General features: G+C 39.5%; 1 protein-coding gene across 4 annotated transcripts in view; it reads left to right on the top strand.

The window, feature by feature from the left end:
- Positions 1–24,174, top strand: part of CDK14 (cyclin dependent kinase 14) — a 685,298-nt gene that overhangs the window by 572,586 nt on the left and 88,538 nt on the right. For all 4 annotated transcript variants that reach the window (XM_012935646.2, XM_055125412.1, XM_055125542.1 and 1 more), the window contains 2 exons: positions 7,856–7,995; positions 13,740–13,883. In XM_012935646.2, the coding sequence (XP_012791100.1) occupies positions 7,856–7,995; positions 13,740–13,855 (256 nt within the window). In that variant the 3' untranslated portion in view covers positions 13,856–13,883. The remainder of the gene's footprint in view (positions 1–7,855; positions 7,996–13,739; positions 13,884–24,174) is intronic.

Below are 24,174 nucleotides of genomic sequence, written 5' to 3'. Positions count from 1 at the left end.
GGAAAATGAAATAGAAAATACAGTAAACTTTCTAAGATAAAAGTGGTTGTGGTGCTTATAAAAACTAGTAACTTTTATATTTGGAGAAATATAAATATCCAGAAATGCCGCTACATATTACAGATTCCAGCCATCATATTACTGTTGCAGTAGATAAACCTTGTTACCTGTGTAACAAGGTACCTTAGAAATAGAACTTGAGGAACCATGCATAGATCTTGAAGAACTGGAGCGTAAACTTGACCAGATTTCATCTCTAACACTACTTGATCCCTGAGCACTGCCAGGAGAATGCCCAGAGTGTGAAGTAATTTTCAAGCTCCTCTGGTGGCCCAAAAACCTTTACTTTACTTTACACTGTCTACCCGTTGCTCATCGATTTGTTCAAGCGGGCACCACTAATGTCTAGATACTCTTGGTAGCTTGCCGGGCTCTCCCAGAGGGGCGGAGGAATCGAACTCTGGTCGGCTGCCGGGCTCTCCCAGAGGGGCGGAGGAATCGAACTCGGGTCGGCTGCGTGAAAGGCGAGCTCCCAACCGCTGTGCTATCGCTCCAGCCCCAGCCCATTAAAAAAAAAAAAAAAAAAACGGAGTTGAAGACGGGACTCAAATTATCCTACTTATTAGCTAACATGTAGGTGAATGATGTCATTTTCCTAGGAGTATTGATAAGCTGGCTTGTCAGGCATCAAATTTGACAAAATGGCAGCCTCCATATTTGTACTATGATCTGCCCACTTCAGGTTTTAGTTAAAGATATTTACTGATCAGATGACTGAATAAAGAAATTGTAGTATACCTACACAATAGAATACTATGCAGCCATTAGAAAAAATGAAGGCATGAAATGTCTTTTAAATGGATGGACATGGAGAGTATTAAGTTGAGTGAAATGAATCAGAAGGAAAAAGACAGATACATAATGACTGCATTATTTGTGGGGTATATACATATATATGTTATAGAATTACTGCATTTATATATATTGAGACTAATATCCAAGGACAGGGAAAGCAGAAACCAGGAGGACTAGTTAATGGTTGGGAGGGGGGAGGGAGAGAGAGAGAGAGAGAGAGAGAGAGAGAGAGAGAGAGAAAGAGAAAGTGCCTGCCATAGTGGAATGCAGTGAGGAGAGGGGCAGGAGGAAAACTGAGGACATTGGTGGTAGAAAATATGCAATGGTGAAGGGATGGGTGTTGGAACATTGTATTACTAAAACCCAATCATCAACAACTTTGTAACTGTGAATCTCACTATTATTTAAATAAATAAAGATATTTGCTGTTTAGTGCTCAAAATGTATTATTTTTATCAATTGATCTTTGCTGAAACCAAGCAGTATCAAGTCATATATTCCTTAAAACAACTCCATCCCAAATCATACTAATAAACAAAAAGATTATAGAGTTGTGATGCTAAATACACAACACCATTCTTTTTTTTTATTAATAGTTTATTTTTAATTAGTGAGTCAACGTGAGGGTACAGTTACAGATTTATACATTTTTGTGCTCATGTTTCCCCCATACAAAGTTCGAGAACCCATCCCTTCACCAGTGCCCATTCCCCACCACCCATAAACCCAACATCCCTCCCCCCCTCCCCAGTCCCGTCTCCCCCCACCCCACACTGCCACTATGGCAGGGTATTCCCTTTTGTTCTCTCTCTCTGATTAGGTGTTGTGGTTTGCAATAAAGGTGTAGAGTGGCCATTGTACACAACACCATTCTTACACACTTATAATATGGCAGTAAAATGCCACAAACTATGGAAACAGTCTAAATATTCTGATATTTATCCTTTCAGTCATTTCAAATATTGATAATAAGGCCTCCCTGACTATTTACTTGCTGTGTATTTATGTCTCCAACGTTAAAACAGTATATATCAGATTTGTATAACAATTTATTTCGTTGGCTTTTGACCAAGTCTTACAACTTTTTAACTGTTTTTTCTATAAATTTCATTTTGTGCTGTTACAAAACCCTCTACTTTGACGATTACAAACCTCTATTAAGTTCATGTAGAGTCCACATTATACAGAAGCACCTACATATCTTTAATGTCTCCAGATAAAAATGTCTTAAAGTTAATTTAATGTTTTCACTTCTGGGTGCAACTTAAAGAGAGAGCATAAAAATAGAGTAGGAGTGAGCTATTAATTTTTAGCAAAATATTGTACTTGTCTTTTACAGGATGTATGGAATATGCCTGTGAGTAATTTTTTAATGTAGAAATGCTTTGTTGCTGCTAAAATAATTCTTAATTATAAAATTTTGCAAAGCCTGTATTTCTCCCATTTTTATTGAAAATTTTTTACCATTTATTTTTGGTGTAAGTAATTTTTTGTCCTGATCTTTCTTGAAAAAAATAGTTTCTGTGAATAAATTGAATAGGTATTTGGTATTTTATATGCCTGTTGAACTCTTAAGTTACTATCTTATACTTAATATTTTGTCATAATGGGCTGGAGAGAAAGCACAAGTAGGGAGTTTGCCTTGCACATGGCCAACCCAGGTTCGATTCTCAGCATCCCATATGGTACCCTGAGCACCACCAGGAGTAATTCCTGAGTGTAGAGCCAGGAGTAACCCCTGTGCATTGCGGGGTGTGACCCAAAAAGCAAAAAAGAAAAAATTATCATATTTTGTAATTGATAAGATGGTGCTACATATTGATCTTCATTCTAATTTCTAATGCTTAAATATGTGATTATAGGTCTGTGATTTTTATAGGAGCAATAACTTGTGAATGTACACCAGCTTATAAAATCTTCATTTTAGAGTTTAAATGTCTGAACTGTAGAAAAGAAAAAGAAAAACTTAGAGTAATCGAAAAACACATAGAAATTGGAAAGTATACATTTTAAAACCATTTTAGGAAAGTGCTGTTTTAAAACTCAGTCCAAACAAAGGAAGGATGTGATATCAAAGATAGAATAAGACAACATGAAATGCAAGATTAAAATGGTATTGTAAATAAGCTAATTTTCTTCAAAATGGAGCATTTGGAGAGATAATACAAAGATTAAGAGGCTTCTATTGCATGCAGCTGATCTCAGAATTTTTGTTTTTTTGTTTTGTGTTGGTTTTGTTCCAGATTTGGCAGTGCTCAGGGCTTAATTCTGGTTTTGTGCTGAGGGATCACTCCTGGTGGAGGTGGCAGAACCATATGAGTTCAGGTATCAAATCTGGCCCAGCCACATGTAAGATAAGCACCCAAAAGGCTGAAGCCCGCCCGATGATCCCAGTTTGATTTCTGGCACCATAAGATCCCCCAAGCATTGCAAGAAGGGATCCCAGAGAACAGAACCGAATATTGAAACCCAAATATGCCCCACAAATGGGGAGTAGTTTACTTGGATAAATACCAGCTATATAATATCTATGAAAGAGGCACCATAAAATTTTGGATATGAAACATTAAAAAAAAGGTAACAAGTGGTATGCCAGCAAACCAAAAAAACCTGAGATCATTAAATTAATATGAGGAAAGAAAGAAAGGGAGGATGAGAAGGAAGGAAGGAAGGAAGGAAGGAAGGAAGGAAGGAAGGAAGGAAGGAAGGAGGGAGGGAGGGAGGGAGGGAGGGAGGGAGGGAGGGAGGGAGGGAGGTGGAGGAAGGAAGGAAGGAAGGAAGGAAGGAAGGAAGGAAGGAAGGAAGGAAGGAAGGAGGGAGGGAGGGAGGGAGGGAAAGAAGGAAGGAAGGAAGGAAGGAAGGAAGGAAGGAAGGAAGGAAGGAAGGAAGGAAGGAAGGAAGGAAGGAAGGAAGGAAGGAAGGAAGGGAGGAAGGGAGGGAGGGAGGGAGGGTGGGAGGAGGGAGGGCGGGAAGGAAGGAAGGAAGGAAGGAAGGAAGGAAGGAAGGAAGGAAGGAAGGAAGGAAGGAAGGAAGGAAGGAAGGGTGAGAGGAGGGAGGGAGGGAGGGGAGGAAGGGAGGGAGGAAGGAAGGAAGGAAGGAAGGAAGGAAGGAAGGAAGGAAGGAAGGAAGGAAGGAAGGAAGGAAGGAAGGAAGGAAGGAAAGGAAGGAAGGAAGGAAGGAAGGAAGGAAGGAAGGAAGGAAGGAAGGAAGGAAGGGTGAGAGGAGGGAGGGAGGGAGGGGAGGAAGGGAGGGAGGAAGGAAGGAAGGAAGGAAGGAAGGAAGGAAGGAAGGAAGGAAGGAAGGAAGGAAGGAAGGAAGGAAAGGAAGGAAGGAAAGGAAGGAAGGAAGGAAAGGAAGGAAGGAAGGAAGGAAGGAAGGAAGGAAGGAAGGAAGGAAGGAAGGAAGGAGGGAGGGAGGGAGGGAGGGAGGGAGGGAGGGAGGGAGGGAGGGAGGGAGGGAGGTGGAGGAAGGAAGGAAGGAAGGAAGGAAGGAAGGAAGGAAGGAAGGAAGGAAGGAGGGAGGGAGGGAGGGAGGGAAAGAAGGAAGGAAGGAAGGAAGGAAGGAAGGAAGGAAGGAAGGAAGGAAGGAAGGAAGGAAGGAAGGAAGGGAGGAAGGGAGGGAGGGAGGGAGGGTGGGAGGAGGGAGGGCGGGAAGGAAGGAAGGAAGGAAGGAAGGAAGGAAGGAAGGAAGGAAGGAAGGAAGGAAGGAAGGAAGGAAGGGTGAGAGGAGGGAGGGAGGGAGGGGAGGAAGGGAGGGAGGGAGGAAGGAAGGAAGGAAGGAAGGAAGGAAGGAAAGGAAGGAAGGAAGGAAGGAAGGAAGGAAGGAAGGAAGGAAGGAAGGAAGGAAGGAAGGAAGGAAGGGTGAGAGGAGGGAGGGAGGGAGGGGAGGAAGGGAGGGAGGAAGGAAGGAAGGAAGGAAGGAAGGAAGGAAGGAAGGAAGGAAGGAAGGAAGGAAGGAAGGAAGGAAGGAAGGAAGGAAAGGAAGGAAGGAAAGGAAGGAAGGAAGGAAAGGAAGGAAGGAAGGAAGGAAGGAAGGAAGGAAGGAAGGAAGGAAGGAAGGAAGGAAGGAAGGAAGGAAAGGAAGGAAGGAAGGAAGGAAGGAAGGAAGGAAGGAAGGAAGGAAGGAAGGAAGGAAGGAAGGAAGGGTGAGAGGAGGGAGGGAGGGGAGGAAGGGAGGGAGGGAAGGAAGGAAGCTTTATTAAGGATACAGAGTGTGACTACAGAAGGATTAAAGAGTTAATTTACCAGGATAATTTAATAGTGCTAGACTGTTATGTAGTTAATGATCCAGCTTTTAAATATATAAAGCAAAAATGGACAAAATTAGAAGGAAAGATTTGAAAATCTGCCAACATAAAAAGAAATTTCAAGCAACCACAATCATTCTAACATTTTAATAAGGTGAGCTCTTATGACTTGGGATAAAACTCAATTTAGATGGACTCAAAACTGGTTCTAGTAACTCAAAATCTGGTGCTAAAATGCCTGTGGAAAATTGTCTTAAAAGTCATAAATGCATGCAATGAATAGATATCTTTAAAAATTAGTACTCCATTGATAATTTAAATATTTGTATATAAACCAAGTATTGCATACAAGCATTCAATTTTTTTCACAGGCCTAAGTTTAGTCATAGTGGGGGGAAAGAAAAATGAATTATTAATGGTTAATTCCTTATATTTAGATTCTTGCACATTAAGTCTACATGTGATTGATAATCTGTTCCAGAAACAAAGATACAATTATAACTATTTATAATTCTTCAGAATAGTAAAAGCATGCTCCACATATGAGTCAGGCTTTGTTGGAGCTGGAGATTCTGCAGCCATATGGGATTTGTCATTCTTGTGACAGAGTAACATTAAAACCAAGGTCTAGTCTCCATCTGGCACTCTTGTTCTTTTGTAGCAAACCTGTATAAAGTTGATACTGACAGAAGGCTCACCACCATTGTATATAAACTGCACATCCAATTTAAGTATAGTGTTTACCATGATACATCACAAACTTTGCATCTGATATTTTTTAAATATTGATGAAAAGTTATGACAATGAGAAAGTCTTACAAGAGGGAGAAACCATTTGGATGGCTATGGCGCCTCTTAAAGGAAAGAAAACATCAACTTGGAGAACTTGGAGAACCATAAGAACGTCTTTTTCTGAAAATTTCTCTTCACTAGGAAGAGACATTGCAAATGAAATCAATGGTCAGTATTTAAAATGGAGCCATTGCAGCATCCAAATACTGACTCATATGTTAGACCTTCTCATATGAAGATTTAGACAGTTGGACTTTTAAACTAATACATAATATCTAATATCACTATCATTGTCAATGTCATCCCGTTGCTCATTGATTTGTTTGAGCGGGCAGCAGTAACGTCTCTCATTGAGAGACTTATTGTTTCTGGCATATCCAATATGCACAGGTAGCTTGCCAGGCTCTGCCATGCGGGCTCGATACTCTCGGTAGCTTGCTGGCTCTCCCAGAGGGGCAGAGGAATCGAACTCGGGTCGGCCGTGTGAAAGGCGAAAGCCCAACCGCTGTGCTATCACTCCAGCCCTAATATCTAATATATGTATTATAAATATATATTTTTTCCTTTTCTTCTCCTTTATTTAAATTCTTTACCTCCCCTCTGCTTCTTCACTTCCAATCCTCCTGTCTGTCCCCTTAACGATTTTATATCACTACTAAAGAGTTGTTTGAGGAGGGAGAAGGACAAGAATTGTGGGTAATTGAAGAAAGATATCTATTGATCAGTTGTAAGCTTGGTGGCTTTAGACTTTTGAAAATTTATTCCAGGGCAGATGCAACCTTGGTCTCTCCAGTTTTTACACCAGTTGTAGCAATGCAGGAATCTCAGGTCAAAATTTTTTAAAGTCATTTGTGAGTATGGCAAATGTGGAGCATTTTAGAGTCAAGTAATTCAGGGTGGGCTTGAGTTTGTTCAGTCCACTAAGGGGCCTTCTCTGATCCCTACTTAGCTCCACAGTATTATCTGGGAAGATGGAGCAGTCACACTCTAAATATGAGAATGGAAAATGCCTAAAGATTCCCATCCTTCACCCCCCATCTTTCCTTTGTTGTTGTTATTGCCGTGGCTGGTGCTCAAATACTTGGTTGCGCTGCTCTCCTGGGGCCTTACCAATGCGGTGGATGACAAACACCATCAGGACTGCATTTTGCCCATGGGGCAGTGCCAGAGACCTAACTCAAAGCTTCATGCCCACAAGGCAGGTGCTCTACCACTGAGATAATCCCACCCCACCCCAAGAAAATTCTCGACACATACTCAATTCTCCATAAATGATAGCCATTACATTGTTTTAAATACTTTCATTGCCACTATGATGTTAATCATCGGGGTTTGATTGCACTGAGATGTGAGAGATTTCCATGAAAAGCAAGGCAGGTCGCACTGTTCAAGAGTCATGTTTAAGAGTCATGCCACCTGGGAGACTCAACTTTTCTGCTCTTCTGGCAATCTTGAAAAACCCATTTTCTTTCTAGTCTTCAGATGGTCATTTTGAACTGATTCAAGCCTCATATTTAGCATATGCACTAATTCTGTGATTCTTGATAGTTAATAGAGCACTTAAAACCAGTTTTATTTTAATTCTCTTATTTTGTGTTCATTTCCATATAAATATATCCATTTGTATATACAGGAGTAGATTTTGTGAACAAAGTCTATCAACTGCTGTCTTAAAAAACTTTGTATCTTAGATTAGTTCTTCCTGAAAGTAGCCACCTTTCACTTGGAATAGTAGTATTTTAAGTCAGTGGGGCTAGATTATCAAAAGTAAAAGCCAGTTTAGAATAAAAAGTACTGTACAAACCAAGGTGAATTTTGCTTCTGTTTATTTTCAGTGAGTACTTTAAGTTGTTTTTAATGTCAGGAATAAATAAGTCCAACCATGATTAAATTAGTTAATCATGTTTTATGTAGTAGATTTTCTTTTTCACTCTGATTTCTCTATTTTGCTTGTGCTTTCAGGCTCAGCTATGTGAATTATGCAGAGGATCTGGCTTCCAAGCTCCTACAGTGTTCCCCAAAGAACAGACTATCGGCACAGGCTGCCTTGAGCCACGAGTATTTTAGTGACTTGCCCCCACGGCTATGGGAACTGACCGATAGTGAGTATGGCAAATTCGCGACACCCAATCAAAACAGAATATCACTTTAGCAATCATACATAACATGTAGAAAGAGTCATATGTTATTGTGTGCATATGTAAGATTATGTTTGTGTATGCCATTGCACGTATGCATAAAATTGTTTGAAAGAAAAAGAGAGGGACCGAGTGTGAGGGAAGGGATGGGGAAAAGGATTGTATATGTATATATTTAGTGGAATCCTGTCATTCAGTTGCTAGTCTACCAGACACAGGAAGAAAATGGATTCCTTCTTTGCTATCTCTGCTCTGCAGTCTGCAGCTGCCTGTCTTTGTATTTGATTCTATGTGTGTCAAAAAGAATGATCTGAGCCGTCATAAAGGGAAAGGAAAATATGATTTACATATTTAGTGCTTTGTGCATGCAGTACTTTTTAACTGGCTGCAGTACACAGAGGAGAAATGATTCATTTCTGTTTGATTCTCAGAGCCCATCTTGGTTGTAACAATAACCTTAGAAAGGGCTGCTATGCAGGAGCTGAGGAACAGAGTTGGCAATTGGCTAATGCGCTGAATTGACATGTAAGAAGTGGAGACATGTAATTCATTTTAACTACAAATGCTCTTGGTATTCATACAGACTGTTCTCTGGATCCTTTAAAACAAAACACATTCCTGGGTGGGTTTTTATTTTGTTTTTATAAAAGTGTTCATATTTACACAGCCTTTTCCAATTACATTTTAAATATTTGGGGAGAGGATTTATGGCTTGGAGGTCTCATCTTTCTTCTAAAGTGTGAAACAGAATTCTTGTGAAATTTTGCAAAACATTGTTGCACTGAGAAACTTTTTGTTCGCTGGTGATGCATTCTTTAAAAAAACAACTTAAAGGTACTTATTCTCATACTCTTCAGGTTGTCTTAAAATTAATATGTTGCATATACACATATAATTATGATATGCTTGCTAATCCTTGGGTGTGTCACACTCACAATAGACATAAGGGGAGTTTCTTGAATCTCTTGGACTTTAGAATTTTCCCGTTTGTATTATTGGATTTCCTTGATGACACGAACCCCTCACTTTGGTACATCATCCTAAGGAAAAAACTCTTCTTTAATATTCCTAATTAAATCTTTCTGAATATACTACTTTATTTAATTTGAATTTATTTTTGTACCCCAAATTATGTTTACAATAACAAATGCTTCCTCTATGCTTTGTAACTCTTCCTTATCATATATTCCCAGCTCATATTCATTCCTGTAGACTGGTCTATTTCCTTCCTAAATGAAAACCTAGTGACCAATAATGACAGTGATCCCCCTTTAAGAAAAGAAAGAAACAGGAAATTCATATGGAAAAATTATGAATTGTAAGATCTTTCTATATTGGAAAAATGGATGTGAGTCGGCTCATTAGTTTGTGGCTGATCGAACTCAAACATATGGTTTGTTTTCCCATTTAGTATAGCACAGAATTGAATATCACTCCTCCTTGGTGACATCTCAATCCCATCTGACTCAGTGATTGAGTTTAAGCCAAGATTTTGATGGTCTATAAATTCTGAATTCTGTAGTAGTATTTTTCTGTTAATAGGGACTTATTACCCACTTGCCACTTAGTTTATCAGCCAGTGGTTAAATCCAGTTTCTATCAGTAAGTAAATGCCTACACATTATCACTCGGCAGCAGGCTGCCAACGGAGACAGCCTTGTCCCTGTCATTAACAAGCACAATGTATGCAGAACACCAGAGGGGAATTAAAACCACAAAAAATACCTCAGGGTGGTATTTTTAATATGAGAATTTAATTTGTAATTTCACAGATTAAGAATTTTGGCTGCATTAATCCCTTTATCAGCTCACAGCAGGCTATTTGCAGAAGCATAACCATAAGGCGATATTCATTGGCAGAAACACGTCTTTGCATAACGTTAAACATCAGGAGCAGTGAAACCTTTTGAAGGGGGGAGAATAAAGATGAAAAATCATTATATTTTTAAAGCAAGATTCTGCTAAATGCCTCCGGTAACAATTTTGAGTTACGGAAATGCTATTTCTGTGTCTAGTAGATAATCATTATGAAGCATAAATCAAGTCAAAAGAAAGGACAGTCTCAGTATTAAGTACTACAGTCATTTCCATTTCGGGCACAGTAATAGTCCTTGTAAACATGTTTCCAAAACAAAGATTTCCCAGACCTTGGAGATCTGGGGAAATAGTTGTTTTCGGTAAAGTCACTAGTTTTGATGACCCTGTTTCCTGAGTTAATAGTCTACAGCCTATATTTATTCTTAAATTTTAAATGAATTTGAAGTTTCTTAAATGTCCACCACACAGTGGCCCTCGAGATGGGAGCAGCAGCAGCAGCCACACCCTCCTGGGCCTCCTTTCCATGGAGATTTGGAAGGAACAACACCTGGAAAGAAGAATGCAGAATCAGTGAATGGATTGTGTTAGGAGCCGAGCCAGGGTTCAGATTCATCACTGCAAGAACTTCACCTAGTCTCTTTATTGCTGTAGCCTGTATCACGTAATGAGACGCAAAGATAAGATCAAGATGCCAGCAAATGTGGCTCTCTGCACAAGTCTCTCTCTGACTTGCAGATATCCATCTCATCACATGATTATAAGGCAGAGAGAGTATGTTCTTCTGATGAGGCTGCTAATCTCATCACAGAAGGGGCCCTAAACTGCCCTTATTTAGCCCTAATGTAACCCAGAGCTCCTTCCCCAAATACCAACCCGTGGCCATATTAAGGCTTCAGTATGTAAACTTGGGAAGGACACAGTTTGGTCCAGAGAAGTTATTTCTCAGTATTAGGCCATATGACCTCTTGTTGGCCCCCTAAGATATGCCAGGGGAGCCACAAATGAAATTGTGTTCATGGGCTAGGAGCATGGCATGAGGCAAGGGGGCCAGCTGGTAAGATCTGAAGGGAACAAGATCAACAGGGAGCCATGGTCAGCAAAATGGTTGCAAAACACTGGTCTCTAGACTCACATTTATAAAAATAACTAATGGCATTTTGTTAAAGAATGTGCATGAAAGGAAACACTTTGCTTTCTGCAAACAGAAGCAAACCCAAGTTCACAAAAAGAATTGAAATAAAATAAGCTCAATGTGGGCTGTGGCCTTCTTGGCCTACTTTAACATATTACACCCTTTTCGAGGAGTGGCGGGTGTTATTAGAACCTTCCCAGAGCACTGAAGTCATTTTAGGAATTGGTACAAAGATGAAGTTGTATCCTTAGGCCAGACTCTATTTGTTTTGCAGACGTATGTAACGTTATATCTTTTGTTATTACATCTAAGGCCTTGTCACTTTACCCAGTACCAAAATTTATAAGGAATATGTTGTGTGCCACTGAAGAGGAATTATAAATGTATCAAGCAAGAATAATAGAACAGATACCTGGGGATGCGGTGGTTTCAAAGCTGGCTAGGCCTGGTAGCACCCTGTCATTCTCCCTCAGTCCTGAAACCCCAACAGCCTTGCCCCAGTTCTTCACAGATTTAATTGCTGGAAAGGAAACGGAGGGCTGATTTAGAAGAAATTCATTACTTATCCCAAAGACACCACAGAGCGTTCTCCTGTGTATACTATCAAGTTACATAAATAATTGAGGCTGAACTACCCTTGTCAAAATAAATGAACAAAATACACTTCATAGAGCAAAGTCCTTGATTTTATTGCATTCATTTGCTAATCCATAAGACTCAGGGCTGCGGGGAAGGAGGCCAGCCAGGCTGGGCAGCATGAGGAGCATGGACTGGAAATCAGAGCGCCTGATCCTGGCCTCCACTCCTCCGTTAAGTTGCTGCACACACAGTGATCCCCAAGGACTCTTCCAGCTCTAATGTTTGTGTTGCTCTAAAACAATATTTTGCCAGGAACGTAGCTCTGTGCCATCCTTTGCAAAATAAAACAGACAGACCAGCTCAAATATATTTGCTGTCTCCAGACTCTGCTGCTCATTCTCTTGAGAATCCATCCAATCCCGGCTTTTTATCCTGTTTGTCTCTCCCGACCTTTATCTCTACCCATCAGCAGAATTCAGAGTAGGAGAGGAGATGACCATCGTTTCCTCCTTGTAATATACCTTTCCCCTTGAATTCCAGGACAGGACTTTCTCAGGGTTTTCCTTTGACCTCTCTCAACTCTCCTGAGAAACGCCATGGGTGAACCTTCCTCTTTCCTCCTGCATCTACCAGCCCTGTCATCCCACCTCATTGGTGTGCACTGGGACTTTCTAATCTTTCTGAATGCGTACTCCCTCAGACCTAGAGCTCTGGTCTTGTGGTTAAAATATCCTCTGTACACTGACAGCTTCTGGATTTTCATCTCCAATCCCATTTTACTGACTCCAGACCTGTATATCCAACTAAAGATTCCACATCTGCATATGTCAGAAACCCAAACTGTGCTGTTTTTTCTTTTCATTATTTCTTTTTTTTTAACTGTCGTTTCTTCTCTTTTATTTTGGGGGGGGGTGGTCAAAAATAAGAAATGTCTGCTTAGGACCCCACTGTGCTCAGGACTGTCTTCTGACTCTGCCCTCAGGGATCACCCCTGGAAGTGCTCAGGGGATCATATGCAGTGCTGGGGATTGAACCAGTGTCAGCCACATGCAAGGCAGGCACCTTAATCCCTGTACTATCTCTCCAGCCCTAAATTGAACTCCAGAGTAAGTCTTCTGAACTCTTGCCCTGAAATGGCAACACCAAGCTTCCATTCTGCAAGTTATCCTGACTTTTTTGCCATGCCCAACACCTGGCTTTCCCACAGATTCTGTTGGCATGTGTGAGACACTGGGTTTGATCCTTCGCCCTATACATAGAAGAGAGGAAAAAGAGGAAACAACTGAGAGTACACCTTTTCTTGTGTTTCCAACTGCTGTTTCCCTGTCACTCTCCACCTTCTTTTGCCTGTGTTTATGTGATTGCCCACTCAGTATAATAATGACTGTTTCTCTTTTTGCTCTTCAAAGTCGGCTCTTGCTAGTTTCTCTTTCTACACCCTTTTGTTTGTTTGTTTGCTTTTGAAGCACACTCAGCAATGCTCCAGGCTTATTCCTGGCTCTGTGCTCAGGGATCACTCCTGGAAGGGCTCAGGGGACCATATTTGTCAACTACTAGTTGTCATGTTTCTGTGATTGTTTAGTAATTGTCTTTCCCAAGTGAAATCTAAAATAATGGGGATTTCTTTCTGCCTTGATTTATATCCTGCAAGATATCAAAATACCAAGAGCATGGTGGGGCTCAATACATCTCTCTCCGATGAGGTAGTGAAAGAAAGGCATGGGGCAGTAGCAAAACATAGGATTTCCAATTCCAAATTAATGTTTCTTTAAATCGGAGTAATAGGAGCGATTATATGTAGAAGCAAACTTCATTGCCATATGTGTTTGTGAAGTTGTGTAAATGTATGTGGGAGCATGAACACTTGATATTTCAAGATCAAGGCAAATACCATGATGTTTCACATTCTAGGGATCACTCCCTTTTTCTCTCCCCCATCCGCCTCCTCACAGTCTCACAAATACACGCATTTGTTTGGGGGCCCTCCCTGTGAGTGCTCAGGGGACCATTCGGTGCTGAGGATTTAACTCTGGGGGTCTTATATACAAAAAGCATGCACTCCAGTCTTTTGAGCTATCTCCCCAGCCCCCCCCAACCTCCTTTCTTATTTTTTTAAAAAAGAAAAGATGAGAAATACCTCTATAAAGATGATGAGCGAAAACTTTTGTTCCATTCACAGTGTCTTCTATTTTTACGGTCCCAAATGTAAGATTGCAACCAGAAGCTGGAGAGAGCATGCGGGTCTTTGGGAAAAACAATAGTTACGGCAAAAGTCTATCAAATAGCAAGCACTGATGAGTAAAGTGTCGTCGAGACTGCACAGGTAAGATGCCCTGCATTACTTGGAAAGCAATAGTGAGTTGACATTGAATAAATCTTTCAGATGAAGTAGTTTGAGTTCCCTTCCCCCCCCCCCCAGACCTGTATGGTTCTCCCAGGTCAACAGTGGCATCAGCACAGATCCTACCCAAGACGCATGCCATCTGGCTTTTCCATGTTTCAGGTATTCCCTGGATTATAACTTAAGTTATATTTTATTTATGGAGCGAGAAGCACTCATAAACCCTTCATTTCAAGCACTCATCCAGTTCTTCACTGAGGTGAAAGAAAGGTTAGGGATAGCCCGGTACTATATCAGAGACTTTGTTGGGGTAACATGATATTTTTTAATTAGTTGTTCTTGTTTTTTTTTAATGGAAAATTTTTTACATAAAACCTGGTGGCTATCTGGTCTGAGTTGAAAAATAAGCAACTCTGACTATACTGCACGCGTATTTCCACGAGAAGTTTATGTGGTAACTAGCTCTGAGCCCTTGGAAATGGGACTTATGTGCTGGCTTTGCTCAGCTGCCGTGAGAGCAGCTTCATTCATTTCTAATTCTTGCCTGGCCCCTTCCTCCTACAGACCTTGGTGAGCTACAGGGCCTTGGTGAGCTTCTCTTTTCCCCCAGTCTGTTCGCTGTCTTCTTCTGTTGTGTGTTATATGAAGCTCACCGAAAGCAAGGTATTCTCTTACCAGGCCTGTGTGACCATGGGCATCATACATGCCTCACAGAAACAAGCCAAGACAGCAACTTGTGCAAAAACTGCCTCATCATTGCCATATGGAAATCTTCTGATTAAAAAGAAAATTGTGCTTGCATTTATATCTGTGTTTGTTTCAAATGTCACATAACTGAAGCAGATAGGAAAATAAAAACAGTTTTGGGCAGGAAAGGTTTTTTCCTTGACAGTCCATATTTGTTCCCTGCTTGTGTGGATGGTCAATAATTAAATAGTTAAGTGACTCAAAGGATGTTTTGAACATTGCAGGAACTCCTCTTTTTCTTTTCTCCTCTCTTAATGTGAAACATGCAGCAGGCTGGATTGTCAGCACAGCAAACTAAATTGTTTATATTGTCTTCTGCATATCTTGATTTATTTTTGGGTCTAGCTTGTGGGGGTGAGTTTTACCTCTCAGGAATGTGTTGAGGATTTATGAATGAAAAGAAAATTTGTGGATAAATGACTTTGAAATGTCAATCCGGAAACGTTTTCAGGAAACTTGCTACTCCACTGGTAAAAGTAAGATTCTTCATTCTTCAGAGACTCTATTCCTTTTGGAAAAAAAAATATGACTGTTATCACTACTTACTTTAACTATTATAGCACCACTGTTTCATTTGTACTCCAATTTCCTCCCTCCACTTCCTCTTTGTTATCACTGATATTGCCATAATGGGGGTTGCACATTTGTTTCTCTTTGATGTTCCCACATTTTTATTTAATCACTGACTGTCACAAGTCCAGATGTAGTGCTTGCACACTCTGCTGCGTGCACACAGCTTTGCACTCCTTTAGTTAGATGCATAGTTTGTTGTGATGCTTGCAGGTGAGACTGCAGGGCTCGCATGCCTGCTTGCCAGGAATCACACTTTTCACTATGGTGCCCACATATCTTTATGGAAGCCACGCTGTGACTATAGACAGTAGTGCCTCTGGGATTGCATCCCTTGGGGTAAGAGTTGGGTGTTTGTCAGATTACTGAGTGCTTGAAAGGTGACACACTCTACTCCTTATCCACAGCCTGGGACCCTTATTAAAAACAACAGTTTTGAAGCACTGATATTATTATTTATTATTCTCTGTTGTTCTCTTATAAAATTTTCAGTTTGATTAATTTTATGTTAGGAAACATCCGAATTTTCTTTTCTCAGAAAATCTTTCCAGGCACGTTGAATTCTAAGGAGTTTTTGCCAGTCTGTAAAAAAAATTGTTTAAAAAACATTTTAATTTCTCACCCTCTGGGTTTTGAGTTGCAGTTTAGTGAACTATCTTGGAGATCTGATAATACAGCCTGTAGATTGGTTATTATATCCTGTGCTATATAATCCTATATTATACTCAATTATTGGTTTGGGGGCCACATCCAAAACCTGCAGCCCCAGACACTGCTCAAGGGCTGTTCCTAGCTCTGTGCTCAGGGATTGTTCCTGGTGATGCTCTGGGGACCATATTCTGTTTCTGTGATTGAACTAGGGTTGACAACATACTAGGCAAGCACCTTAACCCCTGTACTATCTCTCAGGCCCAGCAGCCTTATTTTATCCAATAGCTAAATATAAATCTGTAGACATTATAGAGGAAAGACTGTACAGGTAAGAATATTGATATAGAGAAACATGTAATTTCTTACATTTTGATTTTGCTGTGAGTAAATTAATTAATTGGCAAATCTAGTTGTGACATACTGAAATTTCTTCAGGTGTTTCAGTTCTTGGTAAAATCCAGAGACTGGGAAGGAGAGCAAGGGGAAGACATTGGGACTCAGAGAGGCTAGGATGAAAGGCAGCAGCCTTTAACCCTTATCTTCGGAGAGGTTAGAGATATAAATATGGAAAATTTACTGTATCACATCTATTTTTGAAATGTTGGAGGACGAAGAACTGTTTCAAGCCCTAATTTTTTTCTCCCACATTTGAAAGGCAAAATGTTTCTACACTTGCATACTGAGGTCATTTCAATTATTTAAGTGATGATATTGGATTTTTATAAACTGGCCTTATAGAAAAGCTAATGAGAAGCACTTTTTTTGCAGCAGAGAGCAATTTTGGTTCACTCTTATATCCAAATAAAATGAAAACTACATACAACCAAGTTAAAAATGAGAGAGGATCCTCTAAATGGTTATGGCTGAGTTTCTTATATTTTGTTTCCCTCTAAAGATACTAATAGACTATGATTTCATTTTTTTCACTCACTCTTCTTTATCAGCATTTGAAGGTAAGAGACCCTCTTAAATTCTTATAAAACCTAAATGTTTATTTAAAAAAAAATTTCCCCAAGAAAAGCCCAGAGCTACATTGAATGTCATTCCTGTGCTGAGCTTAATTTCTCAATCATTCTAAACTGAAACAGGAAATGCAGAGTGGTTATTTTCCCTTTTATATGGGGAATGCATAGTTGCTCATACTTCAGACTGTAAAGTTTTTGTGAAATGGTATCTGCTCACTGTGGAACATCTCCTTTCTTTTTTTTTTTAAATTAATAGTTTATTTTTAATTAGTGAGTCAACGTGAGGGTACAGTTACAGATTTATACATTTTTGTGCTCATGTTTCTCCCTTACAAAGTTTGATAACCCATCCCTTCACCAGTGCCCATTCTCCACCACCAATAAACCCAACATCCCTCCCCCCCTCCCCAGTCCCGTCTCCCCCCACCCCACACTGCCACTATGGCAGGGTATTCCCTTTTGTTCTCTCTCTCTGATTAGGTGTTGTGGTTTGCAATAAAGGTGTTGAGTGGCCATTGTATTCAGTCTCTAGTCTATATTTGGCCCGCATCATCTTTCCCCCACATGACCAACAACCACATTTTACTTGCTGTTCCCTTCTCTGAGTTGCCCAGAATGAGAGAACAGCCTCCAAGCCATGGTGATAACCTCCTGGTACTTATTTCTACTATTCTTGGGTGTTCGTCTTATAGTCTATTATTCTATATTCCACAGATGAGTGCAATCTTTCTATGTCTGTCTCTCTCTTTCTGACTCATTTCACTTAGCATGATACTTTCCATGTTGATCCACTTATATGCAAACGTCATGACCTCATTTTTTCTAACAGCTGCATAGTATTCCATTGTATAGATGTACCAGAGTTTCTTCAACCAGTCATCTGTTCTAGGGCACTCGGGTTTTTTCCAGATTCTGCCTATTGTAAACAGTGCTGCGGTGAACATATAAGTGCATATGTCACTTCTACTATACTTTTTGGCTTTTCTGGGATATATTCCCAGCAGTGGTGTTGCTGGGTCAAATGGGAGCTCAACCTCAAGTTTTTTGAGAATCGTCCATACTGTTTTCCAAAAGGGCTGAACTAGCCGGCATTCCCACCAGCAGTGTAGAAGGGTCCCTTTCTCCCCACATCCTCTCCAACAGCGGTTGCTTTTGTTCTTTTAGAGGAACATCTCCTTTCAGTGAATCAGTTGTTCTTCAGACTCCATTAAATTCACCCTGTACAAGGATTACACATGTATAATTACATTATTACCCTGTACATGTATAATTTGGTGACACTCCTTTTCTTTTGGCATATTTCTGTGTGTATATTTATATATATATGTATATATATAAATTTATATATATTGAATATATATATATACATATATATATTCAATATGCCAAAAACAGTAATGATAGGTCTCATTCCCCTGACCCTTAAAGAACCTCCAATTGTTTGGAAATTGAGTAAAGAGAGGGTGCTGAAATCTCAGGGCTGGAAGGAATAGAGACATTACTGGTGCCCCTTCAAGTAAATCGACGAACAACGGGATGACAGTGAATCATTGATAGTGATATACATATATATATGCATGCATATATATTATATACATCACTGTCACTGTCATCCTGTTGCTCATCAATTTATTCAAGTGGGCACCAGTAACGTCTCTCATTGTGAGACTTATTGTTACTGTTTTTGGCATATCCAATACACATGGGTAGTTTGCCAGGCTCTGCCACTCAGGCTCGATACTCTCAGTAGCTTGCCAGGCTCTTCGAGAGGAGCAGAGGAATCGAACTCGGGTCGGCCGCATAAAGGCGAATGCCCAACCGCTGTGCTATCACTCCAGCCCATATTATATACATACATATATATTTTTTAATCTATGTTATATGACAATGAAAAAACATATTGAGCTCACTCTCTTTGGATCAGCTATATAGCAATAATTTCCTAATGTTTGGCTTCCCAAATAAGCTGAGGAGAGTGCACAAATTAGTCAAGAAATTGTGATAAGAAAGTTTTAAAACTCAAACTGCAGATGATACAATGTATTGGTACATAGGAGTGTCTGACATCATCATTTGAATATTCAGTACAGTTTGTCCTTACATAGGAATGCCAAAACCCTTGGACATCTTTCAAAAATCTTTGATTCTTGGAGTCCATGTATCTACATTGTAAAGAATCTCGGAGGATATTAACACAGGTAGCTTTTGAACCACCTACACTGAAATCTTCATTTCACATTCAAGAGAGTATCTCTTTGATATAAAAACATCAGTTTATCTGAATCAGAACTGGATAAAAACAAATAAAGAAATTCCATGCCTGCCCCAACCCCCAATTCTTTAAAGAAAGAGCAGTGTAGAATTTGTAGTGGATGAACAGTATCCATTAGCCCTGTGTGACTATTAAGTATTAAGTTATATCACCTAATCTTCTTTCAACTTGGGTAGCACTGGTGTATTTCATTTTATTTTTATAGGTGGGGGTCACACACAGTGGTCTGGGCTTGCCTAATAGTATAGTGTTTCTCTGGCCAGCTGGTGCTCGGAGCCACTAGACTAATCACAATAGTGGGGGGCAAGAAGAATCAAAATTATTTCAATTTTGATGCAGAATAGTTGGAGAAGGACATCTCCTTTCTTTGGATCCCCTCTGATCTCAGTTCCACACAACCACCCTTTCAACGCCAGAATGGGTTAGAAAGGACTCCGAGGTCTTTCACTATCTAATCTGTTTAATTATGTACTGAAAATGTCATAAGACATGGTAAAAATGTAGATAAATGTGTCATATTTCACCCCAAGTACATCCTAGAAGTAGTTACTAAAATTTTAAGAATGACACAAAGAATTCTCAATTCCTTCACCTACTTTCCTTAAACGTTAGCATTTTACTACACTTTATCATATTCACTACTTTCTCTCTTTTTCCTTCATTTTCTCCTACATGCGTGCTCCCCTTACCTTTACATACTCACTATTTTTCTAAAAAGCCAAGACTTCAAAGTGATACTTTTGAATTAAAAATAGGACTTTTATGCCCTTGCTTTATGTTTTCCCTTTTTTCTGATTGAGAGTCCATATAAGCAGAATGGGAAAAAGAGAAGAAACTGGTTTGATGCTCTAAAAATTGGTTCATTTGCTTAAATCCACGAAAATTGGCTACATTTTTGTAATTCACTGTTTCCAGGTCAGATGAGCTTCCAAGCGAGGGGGAGGGGAGATTGTGCTGCAACTTGCATCTTCTATCTTTTTTAAAACACAAATTAATTTCTTAGGGACTATTTAGCCAGCAGCATAGTGTAAGGGAAACTTTCTTTCAAATAGTGGGCATGAGATGTGGTGTGGCTGGTATGCAAGATATCTATTGCAATACATAGCCAACTTGATAGAAAGTTAGTAGTCACATAATAAGTAGCTATAATCAGTTGAGGTACTCTATTTTTCCTTTTCATTTAATGTTGATTCTTATGAATTTGGGATATGGAGGGAATTGGCTCTGCCCTAAGTGCACTGTATTGTATTATTAATACCAGGAGAGCTGCTGAGTCCCACTAGACAGTCTTTGTGGTCTGCACTCTAAGAAGTGTCTGAGCATAAAAGGAGGCTGAGTTGAAGTGGGCTGATAGTCTGGGATGACATTTGAATGCATGGAAGACAATGTCTAAATGACAGTGTCAGAAAGGGAAGGCAAAAAGAAGCTGGGACTCATTCCCATTGTCCCACAAATGCTCATCATTCCTCCTCCTAGTCCTCACTTTGCAACGTTGCCTGGGTAGAAAAAGGAAGTGGGATCGGGAAGGGAGATACCCTGGGATCCTGGGACAAAAGCCAGGAATTCCGATTCTTAGACACATTGGAATTCTAGACAGAGAGCAAATATCATGAGAACTACAACCCAAATGTATTTCCAATCTAACAAAGTTAAACATTTTAGCTAAATTATTACAAACATATCTAACAAAATGTTTGCAATACTACTGCGAGATACTTCTGTGAATAAGGCTTAAAAGAACATCAGTTGGGTTGTACAAATAAATAATTTACTGCATCTCTTTTAGAATTTAGGATAGCTGCTTCTTCTATCAAACCACACACACACACACACACTCATGCACACTTGTTATATATGCATATAGCCAAATAGAATAATTTTTCATCAGTCCTAGAGTTGTTAGGATAAAATGAAAGCTCATTTAAAGGAATGTTTTTAGGGGCTGGAGTGATAGCACAGCGGGTAGGGCGTTTGCCTTGCACGCGGCCGACCCGGGTTCGATTCCCAGCATCCCATATGGTCCCCTGAGCACCGCCAGGGGTAATTCCTGAGTGCAGAGCCAGGAGTGACCCTTGTGCATCGCCAGGTGTGACCCAAAAAGCAAAAAAAAAAAAAAAAAAAAAAAAATAAAGGAATGTTTTTACACCTAAGGAAAACATTTTAAGGCTTAGAACAAGAAAAGAAATTGATGAAACTTTGTCTTACACTAAATACCAAGTTCAGTTACTTCTCTGTGCTGTTCTTTGCCATTCTTTGTCGGATTTTTCCCCTTAATTTATCACCATTTTTCATGTAGTTTGCATCTTGTATAGTGCCCTTGGATTTTTAATTGCTCTGGATTATCATTTTTAATGCAATTAGTAAAATGCCCTCAATTACATATAATAATTACTGTAAATGGTGCTATTGGCCTAATTATTATAAATGGGAAAAGATGTGTGATTATCATGTGCAATTAAATCATGTGCAGTATTTATTTTACATTATTGCATACAATGGTGCAATGATAGCCTGTAATTATATCATTCTTTGGTCAAAAAATCTAACTTAAGATGCCTAGAGTTGTGATCCATTGCCAAAGATCCATGTACAGGATCTTGCTTCATAAAGTAGTTGAGTTATTCTGTAGCCTGGGAACTGATAAAAAAAAAACCCACTGTGCATAAGGAAGAACATTTTGGAAGTTATTTTATTTCCAATGATATGAAAACCCAGATTATTCAATGTTAGAACCTCTCTGAGTCCAGTGCCAAACTCCAGAATACCTGTTTGCTTTTTATATAAATATGAATAAACACACACCCCCTAAATGATGGCAGCGTTTGAAATATGCCTGTAGGGGAAAGGGGGAAGAGGTACTTTCTTCACTGTGGTGAACATGATAATCATCCCCAGTTTACAAATGCACACTTAACAAGCTTATAGCGCATAATTAATTCTGTAAAAGGATGCTGTTTGACAGAGTGGGATTATGAGAATTGCATATTGATAGTGACAGGAGAAATAAATCTATTTTCTCCAAGTCAGGTAGGGTGTTCTTGTGTTTTGTAGAAACTGGCACATCTCAGAGGTGTTGCTCTCAAAATGATCTCCGAATGGGAAAAAAATCAGTAATTACAGAGCCAGACATTCAGTTCTGTCCTAATTTTCCCACCAGTTTTTCAGTGTTTGGGCTGCCTCAGAGACTTAAAGTATTCTCATTAGGTAGCTGCAGAGGCAGCTTGCCTACTGCCTCACTCTCTCACTCTTATTTCCTTTTTTCCCCCCCCTCCTATTCCTGCCTTGGGAGTGACTGTGAAGATCATTTGCTGGAATGATTGGCAGGTTAGAGGATTCGATCAGATGAGTTCCTCTTAGTGCAGGTCAAAAAGGCTAGTTAGCAGGAGCTGTCGAAAAATGCCAGCAGCATTCGAAATGGGAAATGTCATGACTTCCAGGCAGGGGGTGCCACCTGGAACAGAAAGCCCCCAGCTCATTAGCAAGTTACAGGATGCGGGCTTAACTGGAGGGAGCAGAGAAGGAAAGATAATACCCAATAGGGAAAATGATTGTGAAGTGGAATTGATTTCATGTATAATTTGTTTATCACTAGAGGGGACAAATGCTGTCCTTCTGACATGAGCAGAGGAGTGTGGACTATGAATGAAGCAATTTAGCATAATCTCCAGGTTGAGCTTTGGATTTAAAGAATGCAAACTTCTTTATTCTTAACTGTGGAAATGATCAGATCATGTTACATTAATTAAAGCTGACGTACTCGCAAATGTTTTATCTGGGCAATTGTGGCAATTCAACAGAAATGGACAGAGATGGAAAACTTTTGAAAATAAGAGGCATTTTTTTTCTTTCCCTCAGCTGGTGTTGGGTACTTGCTCAGTCTCATACTGAATTCTAACAGGACTGGTGCTTATCTTCAGTGGTCCTCTAGGCTGCACAAATTAAACCTGGGTCTGATTCTCCTGCAGTCACATTTATAGAGGAAAATGCTTGCCCTCTGTGAGATTTAGATCTAATCTATTTTAAAATGTGCTTATTTTAAAATATTACTGTTATAGTTTGGTACAGTGTTAACATTTTGATTTTCTTAAAGGAGAAACTCTTCCATTCCTTTACTGCCTATCTAGTTGAAAGTTCATCTAGAACTTGATAGTTGACCATAAATTTGTCAACTTACCACAGCCATATTTATAAACAAAATAGACTAAGATATTCCTACAAGAAAAACTTATCTGCAACTCATGAAAAGAATATGGTGGCAAAACAAAATATTATTGCCTAACATGTACTCATACTGACTAAACTCATTTTGAATCTTCCAGTATTTTTACAATGTCCCAGTAAACTTCAGTATAAAAACTTGTTCCTACATGAAGTTCATACCCCTTCCCCCCAAATAAGCATTTTCTCTTGATAAGAAAATTTTATGATCTCATTTATCTTTTGTATGGAAATCTTCATCTTGTTATTTTAAGTCACACACGTCACAGCTGTAAGTCTTCTGACTGAACACCAGAGGATGTTTATATAGCCAGATTTTGGTTAAAACATATATTTCCAAAATGCCTCTGCCTTGAGTTTCTCTTTTCTCTTAAATATTGAGACATTTTATGAGGCGGTTATGAAATAGTCAATGCTTGTTTTATCAGGCAGCCTCAGACTGCTGTTTGATGTGAATGGGAATCTTAAAACCTCCTAGTCAAAACACTGGTGGAAAATTTATTCTGTTCTGTATTCAGCATAAAAAGCTTAGCATTAAGCTACTGAATATAACTGTCAAGATATACTGTATTAGTTTTGTCAAATCTGAAAATTTAAAGATCAGTGTGACTCCACTCATCCCCTCATTTGGGAGTTTTATAAGTTATATTGTGTGGTCAAGAAGCTGACCTTTGAAAAAGAAGCATCTGTGAAATACTATTTGAAATGGTTCAAGAAATGTTAAGATTTTTTAATTCTTTGGCAATAACTCAGTGTGTTAATGACATTTACTAGAAAAATTAATAAATCAACCATTTGGGGGTAGAGTATTGCCAAAAAGAACCTTAAAAATAAAATAATTGACTTTAGA

The sequence above is a fragment of the Sorex araneus genome, chromosome 1 (assembly GCF_027595985.1).
Source record: "Sorex araneus isolate mSorAra2 chromosome 1, mSorAra2.pri, whole genome shotgun sequence".
NCBI lineage: Eukaryota > Metazoa > Chordata > Mammalia > Eulipotyphla > Soricidae > Sorex > Sorex araneus.
This window is presented reverse-complemented; position numbering and strand designations above follow the sequence as displayed.